At 41.1% G+C, this 15,132-nt stretch overlaps 1 protein-coding gene across 1 annotated transcript in view; it reads right to left on the minus strand.

Annotated features, from left to right (window-relative positions):
- Window positions 1-15,132, minus strand: part of LOC135219233 (exportin-6-like) — a 263,732-nt gene that overhangs the window by 78,973 nt on the left and 169,627 nt on the right. The window contains exon 10 of the mRNA XM_064255826.1: window positions 5,398-5,467. Within this exon, the coding sequence (XP_064111896.1) occupies window positions 5,398-5,467 (70 nt within the window). The remainder of the gene's footprint in view (window positions 1-5,397; window positions 5,468-15,132) is intronic.

Here is a 15,132-nt window from a genome sequence, read left to right on the forward strand (position 1 = left end):
GCCAACTCCCATGAAGACGATATGTCCACTCCTTTCATTCGTGAGACTGAGGCTAGAGCCGCCCTGTACCCCTTCACTGCAGATACAGACATATGCTTTTCTGTTCTGAGATATATCAGAAAGTCTGCTAACTGCTGAATAGTGGTACCGAGTGGAGACAAGTTCCCTCTACGACACCAATCACAGTATGCTAACCACTTTCCTTGGTATACTGTCGCAGATGATTTTCTGATATTACCTGCCATCTGAGTTGCTGCTTTCTGCGAAAACCCTCTCGCTCGGAGGAGATACTTGACAGTCTCCACCCGTGAAGCGATAGGGACTTCACCGACTGGTGGTACCTCTCCATGTGCGGCTGACACAGTAGGTTGCTCCATGGGGGTAACTCTCTCGGCACATCTACTAGGAGTTCCAGTAGGTCTGGAAACCACTCTGCTTCCGGCCAAAACGGGGCTACCAGGGTCATCTTGAGGTTCTGAGACTGCATTACCCTGTTCAGAACCTGACGGATTAGACAAAATGGAGGAAATGCATACACGTCCAGATTGTCCCAGGGGTGTTGTAGCGCATCTTCTGCTACTGCCTCTGCGTCTGGGACTACTGAACAATACACTTCCAACTTTTTGTTGTGCCTGGTTGCGAATAGGTCTATGATCGGTCCTTCCCACAACATGAGCATCCTGTCCACTACCTGTTGGTGCAGGGACCACTCCGTTCCCAGAATCTGATCCCTGCGGCTCAACTTGTCGGCCACTATGTTTCTTTTTCCCGGAATATACCTAGCCCTGATGTCTACCAGGTTCTCTATAGCCCACTGGTGAAGTTGAACCGTCATCACATGTAACTGCCGAGAAACTAGGCCTCCTTGCTTGTTTATATAAGCTACTACTGTGGTGTTGTCTGACATCAATACTACTGAGTGTCCCTTTACTCTCTCCCTGAATTCCTGTAGAGCTAGAAACGCTGCTTTTAACTCCAGCACGTTTATATGGAGTTCTCTGTCCTTGCAACTCCATTTTGCTGACACCATCAACTCCTCCATATGGGCTCCCCAGCCTTCTAGTGACGCATCCGAGAACAGCAAGAGGTCTGGAGAGGATTGTTGAAGGGGGACACCCAATGTCAGATTGTCGTCGTTCACACACCACAGCAAGTCTTTCCTCACTTCTGCCGACAAGGGAATTTGCTCGTACGGGTGATCTACTATTGGTGACCAAATTCTAAACCTTCTTCCATCCTCCATTGTAGGGACCGAAGGTGTAGCCTTCCTTGTGGTACTAGCTTCTCCAGGGAGGTTAGGATTCCCAGCACCACCTGCCACTGTCTTGCTGGCTGTGTCTGTTTTCCCAGAAAGGCATTCACCACTTGTTTGCATTTCTCTATTCTTTGGTCTGTCGGGAATACTTTGGCTTGTGTTGTGTCTATAACCATTCCCAGATATTCCAAACGTTGACTTGGATCCAACTGCGACTTTTCCTGATTTACCACAATACCTAGGCTGTGACAAAGCTGCAGGAGGGTTGCCCTGTCCCTGAGTAATTTCTCCCTGGACTTTGCTATCACCAGCCAATCGTCCAGATATCTTATTAGCCTGATCCCCTGAGCATGCGCCCACGTCGACACGAGGGTGAACACTTGTAAAAACTTGAGGAGACGTTGTCAATCCGAAGCACAGGACCTTGAATTCGAAAGCTTTCCCTGCAAGACTGAAGCGGAGAAATTTCCTTGAAGACTGATGGACTGGTATCTGAAAGTATGCGTCCTTTAGATCGACTGTCAGCATAAAGTCTCCGATCCTGACTGCTTGTAGAATCGTTTTTGGAGTTTCCATCTTGAAACTGGTTTTCCTTATAAACAGATTCAGCGTTGACAGGTCTATTACTGTCCTCCACTCCCCGTTGGCTTTGGGTACCAGGAAAATCCTGCTGTAGAAGCCTTTTGAAGGACTGCATACTTGTTGCACAGCTCCTTTTTCCATCATCTTCTTCACTTCGTCCTGAAGAATAGTGGCCTTCTGAGATTTGTGGGCATAAGTGACGTGGGGTAATGGCTGATCTGTCAGGGGCGGGGTTACCTCGAACGGGATCAAATACCCGATCCTGAGAACATCCACCACCCACTGCTCTGCCCCTAGTTCCTGCCACACCTTCCAGTGATTTGCCAGGCAACCCCCCACTGGTGTGGCCGAGTGACGGGAGGCGCCCATCCTATCTTCTTGAGCCTCTCCCTCTTCCCCTATTGCCCCTTCCTCTGTTGTTTCTATTGTGAAAGGGCCGATGAGTTAGCCTCTTTAGGGAAGAGGGTCTTGTGACTCTATTAGGGATGTTATGTCTCACTGTCTTCTTTCAAGACATTTGCTGTTGTCTTCCCTCCAAAGGAGTAGTTTGACTGTTAGACATTTTCCTAACTGCCTGTTGCACCAACCTATCGTTAGTGTCCATCCTTCTTCTATCTATCGCCTCTTCCAGTATGACCTCTGGCAACAGCAGTTGCGATTCCAAGATATCCCCATTCCTCATTGCTAACAGGGAATCCAAATCCACATTGCGGCTTAGTCTAGCCAACGCCGCATCTCTCCTCATTAGCAGGATATTTGCCCAAACATTGGCACTTACGTTTGTCAGGTGCGCAATCGCCTTGGAACCTAACTGTAGTAATCTAATGAGCAATGGTTCATCCACTACTTTTCTTGTTGCTTCCGAGGATGCAATCTTCGCCACTGCTGTTGACCAAAGGTCTAACCAAGAAGCAGCCTCTTGGTACGTCATCGAAGGGCACTCCATTTTAACCTGATCCAAGGTTAATCCAGGCCTTAATCTTACAACATTAGGGTTCATTTGTCTAGACAGCAAAGGGACCTTCGGTGTCGTATAATATTTCCATTGCTTTACCATTGGAGGGGGAATAAATTTAAATGACCTATTAGATCTTAAGGAATTATCCCTCCCTGCAATCTTTGCGTTTACGTGTTGCAAGACCGACTCCGCATGACTCGAACAAGGCAATTCATACGACACCTTGGTATCCCTTTTTAATCCAAATGCCATGTCAATTCCAGGCGGAAGCATACTGGCCGGTGTTTCTGTCTTCTCCGAAAGGTTATTGAATTGATGAATCAAATCAATCACCTCTACATACAAGGCCAGAAACTCTTGGTTTTCTCCTTCCTCCGGCTCTAGTGTACCATTCTCCGTCACAAGGGATGTTGTCTCGCCCCTATCTTCTGACATACGGCCCGGAATTCCACGGCCGTGGTCTCTTTGATCTTAGCTGGCCGCTGTTGGCTCGATCCCGGATAGTCAGCAGGGGAACGAGAATGCCTCACTCTTTCTCTGCTCACGGATCTAGAGCGAGAATCTCGTCTAGATCTCCAAGATGAAGGCTCCCTTAAGACAGATATAACTTCGTCTCTATTAGTATTGGCATCGTTTATGAGCGTCGGAGAGCTCGGCCTCGACCTTTCATCCAGACGGACACTGCCTTCCACGAACGTATCCGGCGAGGTTGCCAACTCCCTATTTTTCGTACTTTTAATAGGAGCCTTATCGTCCTTCGTACATATTTTGAACGGCCTTACGGGCGAAACTGGGACCTGCATTCTATCCTCTGCTGCACCTTTCACCGCCAACGTCGATTTTACCAGCGGTATCGTAGTTTTTGCGATCCGAACTGGCAACTCCGCATCGGCCGCTAGTCCGTCAGCCGTCGCCTCTCTCGCTTGTTCAGATTCTTGCGAACGGCTTCGTCTGCTAACCTTGTGCTTAATAGCCACTGACTTCCTGACCTTCCTGCTGACTTGGATATGACAGTCTTGGTCCGAAGATGAGGAAGAATTGATTCTTCTCCTCTTAGCCCGAGGATCCGCCAGGAACTCCCGAATCCTCCTCCAACGCTTGACTGGCGCTCGCCGTGACGTTATCGGACTTAGCGATGACGCCGAACTAGAGGAAGAAGACAAAGAAGGCGAATCACACTTTTTCTATTTGTCTCTCTTATTCATTCTCTTCTCTATATCCTGTAATTTCTGCATTACAGTTTGCATTGACGGATCAGAAGGCGTATTAGCGTCTGGGTGCAGCGAAATAGGCCGAGAAGCAGTCTGTGACGTCATCACGCCTGCCATATCGGTGTGTGACGTATGTTGTGACGTCATCCCTCTCGTAGGGAGAGACTGAGAGGTTTCTGCTGGCAACCGCACGTTTGCTGCCAAACTACCTCCCAACGTCATATAATGCGCAAGCAGACCATCCAAGGTTGGTACGCCTGGTAGGCCTTGCACTGACCACGTACCATCTAACCTATGCGCTTGAGGAGCAGGAGCCTGGAACAAAGATGGCGGATCTCCATCTCTACTTGCTGGGAACAAAGGAGAGTGCATATTATTCATAAAATTACCCAAGGCCCCTCCTGACGTTTCCGATACTGAACCGCTAGGAGAAACCGAAGGGGTATGAGACAAATCAAAAGCAGGTGGAGAAACATATGGAGCAGCCTGGTTTATTGCCGATACAAAAGAAGCCGGAAAGGTTTGGTCATCCAAAGATGGCATCACCACCTTCCTTTTGTAATGGCTTTTCCCATAGAACTTCTTCCACTGTTCCACCGACCAACCGTGACAAACAGAACATGGATTGGTAATCGTACATACGTTTTCCCTGCACCTACTACACGTTGGATGAGGATCCGTCGACACCGAAGTTAGGAACCTAGAACATGGAAAGTCACTGACTCCTGGGCATTTCCTTTGTCTCCTCTTCGAAACGGTAGACGATCCCGATGTTGAAGCAAAATTCTCCATCATACCACTTATACACTCTTTCCTCACACTGAGCACACTCGGAGAAAGAAAAGGTAATAAGAAAAGAAAAATGAAATGGATAAAGAACGGGCAAACTGAAAAACCAGCTTTAAATCAGATAGACAGTAACACGTCTTATCTTAAAGGCGGTAGGAAAATAACTGGTGGGTCACAGGTAGCCGTGGGCATTCTGGGTATACATGCCCCGTGACCTGGTATAGATGCCAATAGTCCCTGGATCTCACAAGTGTAATTTTAATTCTACCGGTTTCCAGCTTGGCGCTAGTAAATCCTAATGTTAAGACCGAAGGTTTGTTCCGTATATGAACAACTGAAACTACAAGAAGAAAATTCTTCCACTAATGGTCAGCCTTCTTAGTGCCCCCCCCAAGTAGATTCCCTTCACATCTAAAATAATACTGTGGAACTAATTCAAGTGCTTTTACTACACTTGTCCCTTATAACAAATATTCACCCCAATTAACATGAGAAATAAACTATTCCAGTATTGACTCTTCTTCATTTTTTCCATTCTACAACAGACAATAATGGACAGCTCAGATTTGTGAATAACAATATTAAAATTTACTATTACTCACTTGATTATGTCGCAGTTGGATTTTATGTAGTATTCCTTGAGCCAGGGATATAAGAGCATCTTCATATTTGCTGCAAAAGAATAAATAAATAAATAAACAGAACAATACACATATACTATCCTTTGAAGGTTTCCAATAGTACAATCTTCTGCCCAAGAAGACTACATCAGATTAATACTAAAATAGGATGCCTTTCAAAACATACTTCATATGGAGGATTTTAAAACACTGAATTTCACCTAGTGTTAGCATCAGTTATTCTTTTGACCCTCATGCACTATCCTTTTAACCTTTAGCAGCTGATATCCACAACTCCTGTCCAACTTATCTAGTCAGTTTTCAATTCCTCACATAAAACAAATCCTTTCAGTCCCTATGAACAAGAAATGAGACTAAGTTGCCAAGTAATAATACTTCAGAGCCACAGGTAGGAAAGATAAGTCTAAGCTCCTTATGCCTGTTTAAGATAACAAAGAAAATGCATTCTGAGTCTGAGTAATAAAAATTCAAAGACAAAATTCAAATAGTGCCAGTACTTTAAATGGACAAAATATACATAGAGCAATTCATACCTAGAATCAGTCAGTAATTTCGTATGTCTGAGTATGAGTTACTCATGGCAATTTGAAAACAAGCTTGAGAGATACTATTTGGAAGAAAAAACATACTGGAAGTCCCAACAAGTGAAATCTGAATTTTCTACTTTCCACATCTGACAAGCACTCCAAGTACATAAAGATTACAATTAAAGTATTTCAGTTCCATACATGAAAGCATTAGGACTGTGTTTACAAAACGTGGCCAGCGGTTAGCAGCACAATCAGCGTCAAATCAGTTTCACGGCCATCGTCAAAAATATTCACTAAAAAATAAGGTATTATGGAGGAGTAATGATAGTAGTTTATATTTCACAACGTCTCCAAAAGTTGAGAGAGAGAGAGAGAGAGAGAGAGAGAGAGAGAGAGAGAGAGAGAGAGAGAGAGATGAGGAGAGAGAGAGAGAGAGAGAGAGAGAGAGAGAGAGAGATTGGTGGAAGAATAAATGGGATTGGTTAAATGGTGGTTGGAAGAGGGTGTCTGCTGTGGTGCTCTGTTGTGTAGTATATCTGTGGGAGAGTCTGTTACGAGTCGTAAGAAGTAAGACATTCGTGGAAGGCATAAAGTTGGTTTTGGCAGCAGTCTTGTCTGTTGATGTGTTATTTGATAGATTTTGGGGTTGTAAAGTTGTTGTGCATGTGTCTGTCTGGTTGTGGTGAGGTTGAAGAGGTTGGTAGTGCGTTTTGGTGTCTGTGAGTGGTGGTTGGGGCAGTGTTGGTGTTGGCGGGTTATTGTGCTGGGGTAGGTTGTGTGGTTGCTGGGTTCTTTCGGGCGGTTGGTGTTTGTCTGCGGTGATTTGTCAGGTTGTTGAGTTGTTGTGGGGTTGTGGATCTCGGTTGGTTGGTTAAGCGTTTGGTTATCGGCGGTGGTTGTGTGTCGGCTAGCCTATAGCCTAGCCCGGTGTATCTGGAGTTTGGTAAGTACGTGTGTATATAGGTAGGGTCAATTGTCCTGCTGTATTCTGTAGTGTAAAGAGGAAAGTGTGATTGAAGGTAGGTTTGGTAGCCAGATAGATTAAGTTTATGGGGGGGGGGGGATGGGGGGGGGGGGGGATTTGCCGCTTGCTTTTAAGCTTTTTATCCTGCCACATTATTTTTTGGCGCCTGAACAGGGACTGTTGGTGCGGCAGCTGCAGGACGATTGGGGTATTGAGTTGTGTGATTGGTGGAGAAAGTGAGGATGGAAGGGTTGAAGGAGTTGGAGAGGCGAGGGAAGCTAAGGAAAGATTGGAAGTGGAGAATGAGAGGTTAAGGGTAGAGTGTGAGCAGCTGAAGAGCGAGTTAGAGGAAATGAGAGGAATGCTAAGGAGTGCGAAAGTTGAAATAAAAGAAGAGGTGAATGGAGCGTAAGAGAGAATGGTTGAGAAAATGGACAAAAAATTCGGGGTAATGATGAATGCAGTGCAAGAGATGATGCAGGAAATGATAATGGGATTCATGGGAGAGGGAGCTGTAGGAGGTAGGCCTACTGGGTCTTGTGATGGGCCAGGAGTGGTAAAGAAAATGAAAGAGCGAGTGGATGAGAGTACGAGTGACGAAGGTGATTTGGTTGTGATAGGTAAGGGAAAGAAGGGGATAAGGATAAACCTGAGGACAAGAATAAGAAGGGGGCTGAGGAAAAGACGACGACTAAGGGAAAGAAGGACAAGATGAGACTAGGACTGAATACGTTGGGGAAAGGGCTGAGAGTGATTTAGATAGTGGTGAGTAGAAACAGGTGGGTAGAAAGAAGGGTAAGAACAGTGTAATCAGGAGCATGGATGTTAGTATGGAAGTTGATTCGCTGTATTCTGACAAGGTTAAGAGGGATCAGAATGGAAGTAGCGAAAGTGAGAGTGAGCGGGAAGTACGAAAGGCTGTGTATATGAGAGAGGTACCCCGATGTGCACAATATGAGGAATATGGTAGTAGGGACATTGGGGACTTAAGGAATATGACAGGTCTTGTGAGGCAAAGTATGGGGATAACAAGTGTCTGGGCAAGAGAGCTGGGTAACTTTTTGATAGGATTTTTGTTGAGTATGTTTGGGGTAATGATGAGTGTGGGCATGAGCCTTATGAGTGTGTGAAAGCCAGGATTGTGGAACAAGCACAGAGGATAAGGAGTAGTGTTAGATATAGGAGAAAACGTGGGTTTGATGAGGTAAGAATGAATGTTGGTGAGTTGTTGTCGATGTATGTGTGCAGGTTGGAAACATTAACCAGGAAAAAGTTTGGGGATGAAGGGATAAATGAGTGTAAAGAGTTAGTGAGGAAGTTATTGGCGACTGTGCCTGAGAGTGTGTATGAGTTTGTAAATCTGAAACATAAGGAGAAAATACGATATACGAATGAAAGGTTGATGTGGAATGACATTTTGGAAATAGTAGAGGATTATGAGTTAGATAGGTGTAGAGTAGGAGTGTTAGTGTTAGGACTGAAGTAGCTGAGGTTGTACCAGAGTTTAAAAGCTATAGGGAGGCAGTATTGGAAGGGCCGAGGCAAATGGCAGAGTGAGTGGTAGATAGGAACATTAGGGCAAGTAACGTGAGTGTAGTTAGCCCTAAAAGAGATAGGATTGCGAGTGTTGGAAGAGTAGGGTCAGTTAGTTGTGAGCGAGAGCAGCAGTGTTATAGATGTGGTAAGCCAGGACACTGGACACAGGAAGAATGAAAATCGGTGGGCGTTAGGAGCGTGTTTCGGGTGTGGGCAAACAGGGCATTTAGTGAGTGAGTGTAAGAAAGATAGGGGTATTAAATGTTATAGGTGTGGACAGGCAGGGCATGTAGCTAGTGGGTGTCGGGGTACCGTATGTACATGGTTTACAACAACTGTGGGAAGAATGGGCATTATGCTAGGAAGTGCTAAGAACAGCGTGCGAAGTGTGTTGAATGTGGAATGGAAGGTTATGTGGTGAGTGTTTGTAGGTGAAAGAGGATGAGTCAGGCTGGGAACTTGGGAAACTAAGTGAAAAGGGGATTCAGTTGGGTGGGTCCTCTAGTATGCGACAGTATGTTCGGGAGAATGCGATGAGCAAGTGGTCAAGGGTGAATAAATGTGAGCCGAGTGTCAGTGAGCATATCGGTTTGGAAGATCTGCAGTTAGTGTTGGTTGAGAATGGAAAAAAGCGGAAGAAGGTGAGGAAAGGGAAGAGGAAAGGGAATGAAAGGGAGAAACGTGAGCTGCATGATAGAGGGGTTAGTGTTAGGGTAAAAATGGTGGATAAGGCATGTAATACAGATGACTTTGAGGGGAGGAATGATACACACAGTGTGTGTGGGTTTGAATTGTCAAGGTTTAGTGAAGTTTCACCAGGAAAGGAATCAGGTGGTAAGGATGTAGTTGGCAATATGAATGAGTCTCTCCGGGAGTTTGGCAGGAGTGTAAATGAGGTAACTGATTTGGTGGCAGAGTTACGAAATAGAGATGTTGGAACCAGAGTTAGAAGATAACGGTGAAGTAGTGAATGGGATTTGGGAGGATGGTAGTGAGGGAGATAATGGGAGTTTGAATGAAAGTGGTTTGGAAGAAGTGAATGGCGATGTAACCGAAAGAATGTATGATGGTCCTCAAACAAGATCCAGGGGGCCTGCATCCAAGCATCCTTGGGTGTTGTGAAAGGCAATTTAGTGTGGATAATGTGAGTGTAAGGAGATGTTGTCAAATGTAATAAGGGAGGTAATATGGAGGAGTAATGATAGTAGTTTATATTTCACAATGTCTCCAAAGGTTGAGAGAGAGAGAGAGAGAGAGAGAGAGAGAGAGAGAGAGAGAGAGAGAGAGAGAGAGAGAGAGAGAGAGAGAGAGAGAGAGAGAGAGACTGGTGGAAGAATAAATGGGATTGGTTAAATGGCGGTTGGAAGCAGGTGTCTGTTGTGGCGCTCTGTTGTGTAGTATATCTGTGGGAGAGTCTGTTACGAGTCGTAAGAAGTAAGACATTCGTGGAAGGCATAAAGTTGGTTTTGGCAGCAGTCTTGTCCATTGATGTGTTATTTGATAGATTTTGGGGTTGTAAAGTTGTTGTGCATGTGTCTGTCTGGTTGTGGTGAGGTTGAAGAGGTTGGTAGTGCGTTTTGGTGTCTGTGAGTGGTGGTTGGGGCAGTGTTGGTGTTGGCGGGTTGTTGTGCTGGGGTAGGTTGTGTGGTTGTCGTGTTCTTTCGGGCTGTTGGTGTTTGTCTGCGGAGATTTGTTGGGTTGTTGAGTTGCTGTGGGGTTGTGGACAGCACCGCATAACCCAGAGTATCTGGAGTTTGATAAGTACATGTTTGTTTGTTTTTTTTTGTTCTGTATGTAGGCATGGGTCAATTGTCCTGCTGTTTTCTGTAACGTAAAGAGGAAAGTGTGATTGAGGGTGGGTTTGGTAGCCAGATAGATTAAGTTTATGTGGGGGGGGATTTGCCGCTTGCTTTTAATCTTGTTATCCTGCCACAGTATTTTAAGGTATTTTTATGACACAATTTTTGGTTAACAGCACCGCAAGCACTGTTATGTCTAACAAGTACATACATTTGTAGAAATACCGTTCAGACCATAAAGGTTATACAAATGATATGAAAAACTTTTATAGAGAGTTTTGCCGCCTCCTGCCGCTCTTCCGAAAATATCAAGTTGAAAAAGTGCAAATTTAGTGATCGATGTGTTCATTTATAAATGTTCATGCTTTTATGTTTAAAACGTGTGTGAAAATGTATTATGTATAGGGTAGTTCTATTTCTGTACATAAATATGATACAAAGGCAGCTTTTGAAGATTCCCTCCACTTATCAAAGAGGATGTTTTTTCATGTTCGTTCTTGTCCACCGCTGCCTGCCACTCTTGCGAAAAGTTAAAAAAAAAAAAAGTGTAAATTTAGCGATCGATGTGTCTATTTTATAAATGCTCATGCTTTTATATTTAAAATGTGTGTGAAAATATATTACGTATAGGGTATGTTTATTTTTGTACATAAATATAATGCAAATTAAGGCAGCTTTTGTAACTGCCCTCCACATTAGCAAATGGTGTTTTTTCATGTACATTCTTGTCTGCTGCTGTTCCTGAAAAATGCCTTTACGAAGACTTCACGTGGTTATATTTTATTTGTTTGGGAGGTAACTATAACTCATTTGTAAATGAAACTTCAGCTTTTTGTTATAAGTTTTCACACTTTCATGTTTAAAATGTGTATGAAAAATGTATTACAGGGTATTCTTTTATTCTTGTATATAAATATGATACAGTGCCAGTACCCATGTCCATTTGAAGTCTTTGTAACAGCCCTTCACATGATGAAGAGAATAGGTTGCTCAGTCTTGCCCGAATAATAAGATTATAATTTTTATCATTGAATAACGTATTTATATCAAATTCTATTTACAATTGTTGCATAAATTGATTTTAAAAGACAAAACTTGCACATACATTTGATTTTGCAACACTATAATTTGTTAGTTTTTTCCATGGGGTAAATACAAAAAATAACTGTGCAACTCGGTTGATTTTTTGCTTTGTTACATGAGCAAATAATTGAGGTTCGATCGTACGAGCTCGTACTGCTATGTAGTGAGGAAAATTAAGATAAGCACAAAAGGAAAAGAAAATATGCATCTTTTCCAAAAATCTTAAAAAGTTATATACTAATTCACTGTATCCAAAAATATTTTATGTATTCTCATATTACTGTATCATAAAATATTACTAACATAGCAGTCAATGTTTTGGTCTGGAAATCAGCTGATAGCAAATATGAGTTTGTTTTGCCATATTTAACACAATTCTGAGTTAATTTTCTTGCTTCTTGTTAGCATACACAAATATCTAAACTCTGTTTTTTTCCATCTGTCCATCCGCCTGTGGTGGTCGCGCATGGTAACACTGCGTCCTGGGATTTTAAATAGTTACGCTATGTCTAAGCTTTAGGTAAATAAAAGGATATCTGGGTGTACACTTGCAACTGAAAAGTGTTTTAATAATTTACTGTATGCGAATTACACCGTTAATATTCGAAATACGATATTATTTAAAGCCCGGGCCGCAATGCTACCATGCTATAACACCACAGGCGGATGGACAGTTGGAAAAAAACAGAGTAGTATAGATACTTAGACCTAAATGAGACAAGGTAATTTTTCTTTATGTCATGATTTTAGGTGGAAATATGACTTGAATAAGTCTTGTTGTGATTGTGAACCAATTTTTTTTTCCGTTAACAGATAACGTTGGTGGCATGTTTATTGAGTAAAACAATTACGTGATTCCATTCACAATTTCTTTTATATCATCATAATACGAACTTTACATTTTTTATCTTTTATCAGCATGAAACAAGTAAAATATGTTCTTTCAAGCACAGAAGTTTTGATTAAAATAATTTTATCTCAATTTTATCTATGGTTGTGTTTGATAGCATACGTTTACTGGAGTTTTATCTTTGTTGCTGATGCATGATAATGGTCATTAGCAGCCTGAACAGCTTTCTCAGCTTCAGCTACAACTAGGTTTAAATTTAACACTATATTTCCCTATTGATCTTTGATCTATAATGAATAGTTATTACAATAAGATATCTCAGTCCTATTATACATAACGTCATTCATAACAACTACAGTAATTGTTTACTATAGTAAGTACGACGGTTGAAATACAAGCCAAACGAATGTTGTTGTTATCCAATTCTGTTGTACTTAGAAAAAAATAATAATAATTTTCTCGTTCGGTTTTCATGGACATAACCGTTTACGCAATGGGTATAACGTTAAAACTATACTTTCATCATTCTCTTTTGCTGTTTTTGAACTTATTTAACTAGAAGATGGGATACAGTTAGGCTATTGTAATTTGGTCTCTCGTAAAATCCGATTATCGTACGACGAATTATCATAACTTGAACACTATGGCTACCTGTACAGTTTATAAAACTTTATTATATCTTTACATACTCTAGACACCCAAAGGATTAAAGGAATAAAGGTAGGCTTTTTTCACTTTACAGTGTTTATAATACTATAGTGTACTGTACAGTACTACTGTACAGTCAGCCCACGCAGAATTGGCATTGTTTCTTAATTCACTGTTCGTCATGGAAATATTGCCATATACAGGTGCCAGATTATTTACTTAACAATAAATAATATTTCCTTTCAAAGGTGCTATACTTGAAATAAATTACATTAGAATTGAGTAGACTTATGCATCGTATCAAAGATAATTATTTTGCAAAGTAAGAAAAATTTATACTGATGGGTCCACGAATTCTAATTTTATTCTCAACTCTAGCCGAGAGCTTCTTGACAGCATAAACATTTTGAAGTTGGCTTTGCTGCTGCTCGAGTCCTGACCCAACGTATCATACTGCACTGGGGTATTGTCATTTTGTCTTCTACAGCCGATAAATAATAAATTGAGGCATCAACATTTTTAATAGCAATGTTTAATTAAACTAATTTTGTCCTTTGATCAATAGAATAATTTGCATGACACATTTAGCGAGCCTAAATTTGACTTCTGCTTTTCACCCATGATTAGCCTAGGTCTATTTTCAGCAGTATACCCTCTCGGATACGTAATGTGAATGAATATTTAAATCGACAATATCTATATTAACCTGCTTTATTTGATTATTCCCATTATTCTTTTTTTCTTATTGGCCATGTTCTCCTTTTTTCTTATCCTTTTTGTAATTGCTTAACAGACTTACCTATTCAAAGTAAAAAAGCAATCATAAAAAAATCAAACTAATATAATTCAGTCTTTTTTTTTATCGAATTCCTTGCATATCACCCTGTATCATCTGGACACGTTGGAAAGCTGTGGGAGTCAAAACTGACGAATACATTAACCCTTTAACGCCGATTGGACGTATTAAACGTTGATATAAATTGTCTGTTGGGTGCCGATTGGAAGTATATACGTTGATATAAAAGTTTTTTTTTAATTCACGGAAAAACAGTTATAGGCCTACTAAAAACTTTTGAATCACGCGCCTTGGGGGATGCTGGGAGCTCACGGATCAAGGCGTTGTTTTGTTTACAATCGTTACCTAGGCGCGCAAGCGCGAATTTCGTTCTCCTCGCACTAAAAAGCATCAGCAACACATCTCAAAAATTATTTCGTCAGTTTGACATAATTTTTGCACCATTTCATATTAGCCGTTACATGGAGTATTACATATGAAAATGTGTGAAATTTCATGTAGAATACAACAAAAAACAACTCATGGTTGTAGCTTTTATCAGTTTTGAAATATTTTCATATTAATATTTATAAGTGCCAAAATTTCAACCTTCGGTCAACTTTGACTCTACCGAAATGGTCGAAAAACGTAATTGTAAGGTAAAACTCTTATATTCTAGTAATATTCAATCATTTACCTTTATTTAACAAATTGGAAGTCTCTAGCACAATATTTCAATTTATGGTGAATTTATGAAAAAAACGTTTTCATTACGTCCGCGCGGTAACTCTTCCGAAAAAATCAGAAATTTTTTCATCCGATTGTCGTAATGTTTGCACCATTTTAAATTAGCCGTTACATAAAGTTTTATATATGGAAATATGTGCAATTTCATGTAGAATACAACAAAAAACAACCCATGGTTGTAACTTTTATCAGTTTTGAAATATTTTCATATAAATAACGATAAGTGCCAAATTTCAACCTTTGGTCAACTTTGACTCGACCGAAATGGACAAAAAACGCAATTGTAAGCTAAAATTCTTACATTCTAGTAATATTCAATCATTTACCTTTATTTTGCAACAAATTGAAAGTCTCTAGCACAATATTTCGACTTATGGTGAATTTACGAAAAAAAAAAAATTTTTTTTCCTTACATTCGCGCGGTAACTCATCCAAAAAAATCAGAAATTTTTTTGTCTGATTGTCGTAATGTTTGCACCATTTAAAATTAGCCGTTACATAAAGTTTTATTTATGAAAATGTGTGCAATTTCATGTAGAATACAACAATAAACAACCCATGGTTGCAGCTTTTATCAGTTTTGAAATATTTTCATATAAATAATGATGTGCCAAAATTTCAACCTTCGGTCAACTTTGACTCGACCGAAATGGTAAAAAAACGCAATTGTAAGCTAAAACTATTACATTCTAGTAATATTCAAATATTTACCTTTATTTTGCAACAAATTGGAAGTCTCTAACACAATATTTCGATTTATGGTG

This window comes from Macrobrachium nipponense, chromosome 1, assembly GCF_015104395.2.
Source record: "Macrobrachium nipponense isolate FS-2020 chromosome 1, ASM1510439v2, whole genome shotgun sequence".
In the NCBI taxonomy this organism is placed as follows: Eukaryota; Metazoa; Arthropoda; class Malacostraca; order Decapoda; family Palaemonidae; genus Macrobrachium; species Macrobrachium nipponense.